Raw genomic sequence first — 7811 nt, forward strand, 5'->3', positions numbered from 1 at the left:
TATATATATATATATACATACATACACACACACATACAACTTTTATTTAATTATATGATTGTATGAAATTTATAAAAAACAAAAAATTTCTGAGAATTACCAGTATTAACTGCATTAAATTAATTTAATTTAATTCCTTTGAATTATTTTATTTTATGAAACTTACCTATTTATTTCTAACAAAACAACATAAATATTTCTCAAACATTACTTTTCAAACATAATGAATTCATTTTATTTGTATAATTTTTTATACAAATTAATTATTTGTATAAACTTTCACTTTCAGATAAAAAAGTGATCAGTTTTTCACGCTGCAGTGGTTCATCAAAAGACGTACACTATTCATATTTATCAACAAAATTCAGTCCCAAAACTGTGTGAGGTATGGACAAAAAGGCTAAATATATTTTACAAAAGTTTTTAGACACTAAAATAACTTCACTGATAAGTATTTTTGACACCTAATGGTGCTCCATACATACCCGGGTCAAAAATGACCCGAATATGAAACGTTATATTTCTTAAAAAATAATTGCAAAAAATCTGAAAAAAAAGAAATAAGTAAATGAGATGTTTTTTGAGGGTCTTAAAACACTCGCAAAGTTTCATTCCCTTACAAAAAAAACTATGCAGTTTCTAGAAATTAGTACGTATCTCTTCCAAGTCAAAATGAGGCGAGTGTTAATTCAGACCAGCTCCAGATATAAACTCAGCATGTAACAGCTAATAAAGAGGTGTGTTTCCATGTGTTTGTGTGCAGTGTTCGGCAAGCTGCGGCGCTGGCCTTCAGTCGCGTGAGGTCTTCTGCAGGTCAAAGGGCAAAGGTCGCGTCTCTGATGAGCTGTGTGACGCGCTCCTGCGTCCCGATCGCCTCCGCTCCTGCTTCCACACCGACTGCCAGACGCACAGCTGGTCAACACACGACTGGAAGGACGTGAGTAAAACACCATCGACTGATGTACTTCATTACACTAGAGCTGTTGCCTAGATGTCAGGACTTAAAGCTGAGATGCTGAAAAAGCACAGCTAAAATCAGCATGGTTAAACTGGGCTCCCACGTTTGTTTGTTTGTTACATTTGTTTTATTATTTTTGCTTTTATTTTGCTTTATTAATAGTGAATAAACACATAGTACTTAAGATACTTTTATACAATTTATTTATTTATTTTTATAAATAGCAAATGAGCGCATAGTTCTTATATACGAGATACTTTTATACAAAACAAATGCTAGTAAGAAATTCAAAATCAGAGAAACTAGAAAATGTATTTATTCATTTATTTATTTAAAATGTTATATTTTATTTTTAGTATAATTTTATTTATAGTAAATGACCACACGGTTCTTATACATATGATACTTTGATACAAATGCCAAATATAAGTTATGCTGCATGTCACAATCAAAGAAGGCGGTGTTTTATTTTATTATTTTATGTTATTTTGTTTTATTTATTTTATGTTATGTTATGTTATTTTATTATGTTTTATTTTATTTTATTATTTTATTTTATTTTCTAATAATAAGTCATAAGTTAAAATCAGAGAAAGCTTATTCTGTTTTTCATATCATTATCTATTTTATTTTATTTTGTCTTATTATTTTATTTATTTTTTATTTTATTTTCCAATAAGTCAAAGTCACAATCAGAGAAAGCTTAATCTTATTTTATTTTATTTTATTAATTTTTTTTCTTTTCTTTTCTTTTCTTTTCTTTTCTTTTCTTTTCTTTTCTTTTTTTCTTTTCTTTTCTTTTATTATTTTATTTGAAATGGATGGTAGTTCTTAAATATACAGGTAAAAAAATATTAGCACTACACAAAGCCTATTATTAGGGGGGGGGAAAAGCCAATAATACAGTATGTCATATGTCTCAAATAAAAAAAGCTGTAATCGTTTTTTTTTAATTTTATTATTTTTATTTTAGTTTAGTTTTAATTAATAGTAAATGAACACATAGTACATATACATAACAATTTTTAATACAAAAAATGGCAATACAATTATTTTATTTTATTTTATTTTATCAAGAATAAATGTCTCACCAAAATCAGAAAATAAATATTTTTTTTTAAATTAAGAAAAATAAAAAACAACAAAAAGCCTATATTAGCACTTTATGTTCATGCAAAAAATAAAAAAGCCAATAATATGTCATATGTCACAAATAGAAAAGGCTGTAATTGTTTTATTTTATTAGCAAATGAACACATTGTACTTATACGTAAGAGACTTTTTTACAAAAATCCCAAGTCACAATCAGAGAAAAATGAATTTTATTTTATTTTATTATATTATAATGATGAAGAATCAAGAATAAATGTCCTATTTCACCTCAAAATCTGAAGAATAATATTTTAAAAATTTGCATGATAAAAACAAAGCCTATTATTAGTACTCATTAATTCTCTGCTAAAACTCAGTGGGTCCTAAAGCAGGAATATTTCTTGATTTTGGTGTGCTTTGGGGCTGAACTCTGTGTTTATGGCTTCTTCTTCTTGTGTCTGAATGTAATCTGTGTGATTTGTGTCCCTCCGACTCTCCAAACGGTCAAATATGGTTGATGTTTATGAGCTGTACTGCCCCCTCTGCTGTAAATCATTTAGTAATAATTAATATTTCCCTGCCCACAACATTCACAACAAGTCATTTTATACGGAGAAAGTTATTCTGATTCGAGGGAAGATTAGTAAAGCAGTTGTGGCTTTGATGTGTGTGTGTGTCCAGTGTAGCGCGAGCTGTGGCCGCGGCGTGAGGTCCAGATCTGTGTTTTGTGTGGACGGCGGGATGAAGGCGGCTCCGGACAGCGTGTGTGACGCTTCTCTCAAACCCCACACACACGAGCCGTGTCACAGCGCCACCTGCCTGTACGTCTGGATCAGCACCGCATGGAGTCAGGTGCGTCTGCAGTCTCCTCACAGCTCCTCAGAGAACAATACTGACCTCATACACTATCACAGGGAGGAGCTGGATTGATGGAGCGACTGCTTTTCCTTCACTTTCTGCTCCAGTTCACATTACATAATAATAATAATATAATAAAACAAATAAATATTAAAATAATGAAATCCCTTTACTTGCTTCTCCAATTCACATAAAACAATAAATAAATAGATATTAAAATAAGGAAATTCCTCCACTTGCTTCTCTAATTCACTAAATAAATAAATAAATAAGTTCATTTACTAGCTGTTCTAATTCAAATAAAATAAAATAAAATAATAAATAAATAGTTATTTATTAAAGTAATAAAATACTGTCACTTGCTGATCCAATTAACACAATAAATAAATAAATACACACATAAATACATAAATAAATAAATTCCTTTACTAGCTGTTCCAATTCACATAAAACATAAATAAAACAATAAATAAATAAATATTAAAATAATAAAATTCCTCCACTTGCTTCTCTAATTCACTAAATAAATAAATAAATTCCTTTACTAGCTGTTCCAATTCACATAAAAATAAATGAAATAATAAATAAATAGATATTTATTAAAGGAAAGAAATTCCGTCACTTGCTGCACCAAATCACATAATTAATAAATGAATGAATAAATAAATAAGTCCCTTGACTTCCTGCTACAATTTACATAAATAAATAAATACATACATACTGAAATTCCTTCATTTGCTGGTCCAATTCACAAGAAAGAAAGAAAGAAAGAAAAAGAAAGAAAGGATGGAAGAAATTCACTTGCTCTTTCAATTCACATAATAAATAAATAAATATAAAAATAATGAAATTCCTTCCTTTCCACTACAATTCATATGCAAAAAAAAAAAAAAGTAATAATAATAATCATAATAATAAATATTTTTTTAAAGAATAATATATATTTTTTTTAATTATAAGAGCATTAGTGTTTGAAATTCATGGACGCTTTGTGTTTGCCTCCTAAACTCATGTTGAAACGTGAGTTTTCTCAGGTGATGAGAAACATAAATCCACATGTTAATGTTTGTAAGTGAATAATGAATGCATTCACGTTTTTATTCAGAAAATATATGGTTTTAACATTTTAAAAAGGTTTCTCCTGAAATAATTTTAGAATTCTTGTCGTATAGTAAGTTCAAAGACTCTATAATTGTCATTGCTATTATTTTTGTTATTGTTATTTACGTTTATTTGTGACCCTGGAGCACAAAACCAGTCATAACGGTCAATTTTTAAAAATAGGATAGAACAATATTTGGCTGAGATACAACTATTTGAAAATCTGGAATCTGAGGGTGCAAAAAAAATCTAAATATTGAGAAAATCATCTTTAAAGTTGTTCAAATGAAGTTCTTAGCAATGCATATTACTAATCAAAAATTAAGTTTTGATATATTTACGGTAGGACATTTACAAAATATCTTAATGGAACATGATCTTTACTTAATATCCTAATGATTTTTGGCATAAAAGAAAAATGTATAATTTTGACCCGTACAATGTATTGTTGGCTATTGCTACAAATATACCCCAGCGACTTAACACTGCTTTTGTGCTCCAGGGACACATATTATTATTTTGTGTATGCTGTCTTTTTAAGACATAATTGTTGAATTATTGTGAACACTATTTTGAAAGGATATTGATTGAATTGATATAGCCGCTGCTGCTGCCATGGCATTACAGTTTTTCTCGATTGCTTAAACACATTTCTTGAAATTGTGACTCCTTTTCTCAAAACTCTAAACACAAATCCATAACTTCGCCCTCAGACATGACACACAAGCCCTCAGAAACACACACATTACAACATAGTCTTACACACTAATGAGATCAATTCATAACACTGTTGCAAAAACCTTCTTTTGCCAATCAGGTATCATTTTACAGCTCAATGTCTATTACAGTATACAACATCATTAGAGCATATGCATGTTACAGTAAATATAGTAGATACAGTGAAATTCAACAATAAGCTTTACAGTAAGAAAAGATTATTTTCATTACACTGCTGTAAAGAGATCTTACAGTACAGTAGATGAAAAGCACTAGAAAGGAAAAGGTCAAATACCAAAGAATTGCATATGAACACAACAGAATATAGAGTCATCTCTTAGTTCTGCAAAAATACAGTACATGTAAGAAGTACTGTACTTGTGATTCTTCAGGTAGTTATATTGTGTGTTTGTGTTTTCTAAATGAGAACATGGTTAAACCTGTGCAAAATGATGCCATTCTTGTGTAGAGTTTAGCTGAAAACACTGAGCAAATTGGAGCGTGTGTGAAAAGGTGAAATGTGTTAACAGTTTTGAGAAACGTGTCTTTGTTTCAGGAACTGTATGAATGGTTTGGAAAATTGTGCCAAACTTATCAGTTATAGTGTGTTAGCAATTGAGAAAAACTGTAAATAAATGTAAAGTAACTGAATCTTAATGAGTGCTGTGTGTGTTTCAGTGCTCGGTGAGCTGTGGCTCTGGACTCCAGCGGAGGGTGCTGCACTGCTCTGCTGTGACCTCTGACCTGCAGACGTATTCACATGCATCTCCCTCCGACTGCATCGAGCGCCCGCCGGCTGACAGCAGGCCGTGTGTCCTGTCTGAGTGTCCGTCTGCGGGCCGCTGGAGCGCCGGGCCGTGGAGCCAGGTGTGTGTGTGTGTGTGAGTGTGAGTGTGAGTGTGTGTGTGTGTGGCCGCTTGAAATTGCAATTGCATTGATTATAAAATTATAAAAGTTACTTTTAAAAATAATGCATTACAATATTGAGTTACTCTCTAAAAAAGTAACTAATTGCATTACTTAGTTACTTTTTATGGAAAGTAATGCGTTACGTTTCTTTTGCATTACTTTTTCTCATCTGGCCTGGGCTTGCTTGTATGTTTTTAATATAAAAAAGTTATATATTTGGCATATGTAAAAGCCCTTTCACACCAAATGTGAAATGAATAAGCCTCAGGCTGAAGGAAATGTAAATTCAATTATTAACATGTTTAATTATAGCAGGTTTGCGTCATATCCTGAGTTTACATTTGACTGTTTTTCTTCATTTTGAGGAACACTGAATCTGTTTTTGTGCAGTGAGATGATTAAATACGTTCATATTTAGTCTAGATCTACAGTAAGATCATGTTCACACACAACGCTCTGCACGTACTCCTGATTTCTGTCACTACGGCAACACTAGAGCTGTCAGTCAATACATGAGAAACAAAGTAACTTGCGTTACTTATTTGAAAATGTAACTCAGATATTTTACTGTAAATTTAATACAAAACTTATTGAAAGTTGCATAAACTTAGCCACCATGTTAAGACTGTGTCTTAACGGCTTTCAAGCCGTGTAAAAGGTAACAAAAATGCCCCTGCTCAGTTAAACTAAATATGTTAAGACTATCGCGATCAAACTCAAATAATAAACATTTCAAAGCCAAAACGCAGCGCGGGTGTTTTTATATTAATGCATCTCTGAAGTGAACCGACTGCCTTCAGAGATACTTCAATGGCATTTTTATTTAATTTCACCAACGTATAATGTCTGATAAAGTAGTGTTTGTGAGCACAGCCGTTACCGGGAAACCGCTGTACGTTTTTACAGTTCCAAAAGAACCTCATATTGTAGCCTTTCAACTATTTTTTAAGAAATAAAGAAAAGGGATGAGGCAAAAGTGTAAAGAATTATTTAAAATACACACATCTTACTGTCTAAATTTTTTAGATTTTTGAAAGCACATTCGCTTTTTGTTCTGAACAAAAACAGCAGACGGGCTTATTGAAAATGCAAATTCATCCTCTTTCACCAGAGCCGCTGAGAAACAGCATAATTGTTTATACTTTGGACTTTATTTCTTAAAAATATTTTAAAGGCTGAAATGTGAGGTTTGTCACTTTATAAAACTCTCTCTATTTGTGAAAACCTGATATTGAACTGCAAATAATGTTTTTTGCATGCATTTTATGATTTAATTTGTTGCCATAGACATTGCCCAACCCCACTCATAGTCTTTATTTTATTTGATCAGGTCTTAAAAGATACCATGTAAATTCTTTCTTTCTTTTATAATTTATAAACTTTATGTTGGCTATTTATATTATGCAATGTTATATGCAATCCAGACCAGTGGTTTTTAATAGCACAATAACATCTGATTTAAAGTGAAGAACTCAAGTGTGTATGTGTTATGTAATTTACCACAGTTTAAAGTGCTGGAAAAGCTTGAAAGTGCTTGAACTTGAGTTTGTAAAAGGTGTAAGAACGCTGATGAAGACAAGCGCTGGTAATGATGTGCGGTGCAGTGAAGTGAGCTGGTTTTGTGTGTGCTGTTGCTAGTGCTCTCAGACGTGCGGCGCTGGAGTCATGCACAGGACGGTCCAGTGTCTCAGCGCTCAAAACCTCCCGTCTCAGAGCTGCCCGCTGTCCAGCCGGCCGGAGACACACGCCACCTGCAGACAGGCCGACTGTGAGTTCATGTTCAGGTTTTACGGGGAAATTCATAAAGTCATGGCATTAAATATTACACTGGTAAAATGGTAACACTTTACAATAAGTTAACATGAACTAACGATAAACAATACTTCTACAGCATTTATTAACCCTGCGATATTTAAAAAAAAAAAAGACAAATACAGAGTTCTGGCATGAAACTCTAGAAGGCGCAGTCCGATAGGTCTAACTCAGTCTGACCTAATGACATCATTATCACATGGCACAGCTGATTGGTTCTCTCCTGTATCGGTAGCCAATGAGCTCGCTGCTCATCATTCAAATATATGACTAGTGCTTGCCGTAGCAGTGCAGCTTGCTTCAGAAACCCTCCACCTTCCCCAGCTCCACCTGTATAGATCTGCTATGAGGTGATTCATGTATG

The 7811-nt window shown here is 32.4% G+C and overlaps 1 protein-coding gene across 1 annotated transcript in view; it reads left to right on the plus strand.

Moving 5' to 3' along the window:
- The window catches only part of LOC107741966 (A disintegrin and metalloproteinase with thrombospondin motifs 20-like), a 125189-nt gene that overhangs the window by 110658 nt on the left and 6720 nt on the right, over positions 1-7811 (plus strand). Inside the window, exons 29-32 of the mRNA XM_016554793.1 lie at positions 764-937; positions 2732-2902; positions 5405-5593; positions 7274-7403. Of these exons, the coding sequence (XP_016410279.1) occupies positions 764-937; positions 2732-2902; positions 5405-5593; positions 7274-7403 (664 nt within the window). The remainder of the gene's footprint in view (positions 1-763; positions 938-2731; positions 2903-5404; positions 5594-7273; positions 7404-7811) is intronic.

This window comes from Sinocyclocheilus rhinocerous, unplaced genomic scaffold (assembly GCF_001515625.1).
Source record: "Sinocyclocheilus rhinocerous isolate Xijiao unplaced genomic scaffold, SAMN03320098_v1.1 scaffold736, whole genome shotgun sequence".
Lineage (NCBI taxonomy): Eukaryota > Metazoa > Chordata > Actinopteri > Cypriniformes > Cyprinidae > Sinocyclocheilus > Sinocyclocheilus rhinocerous.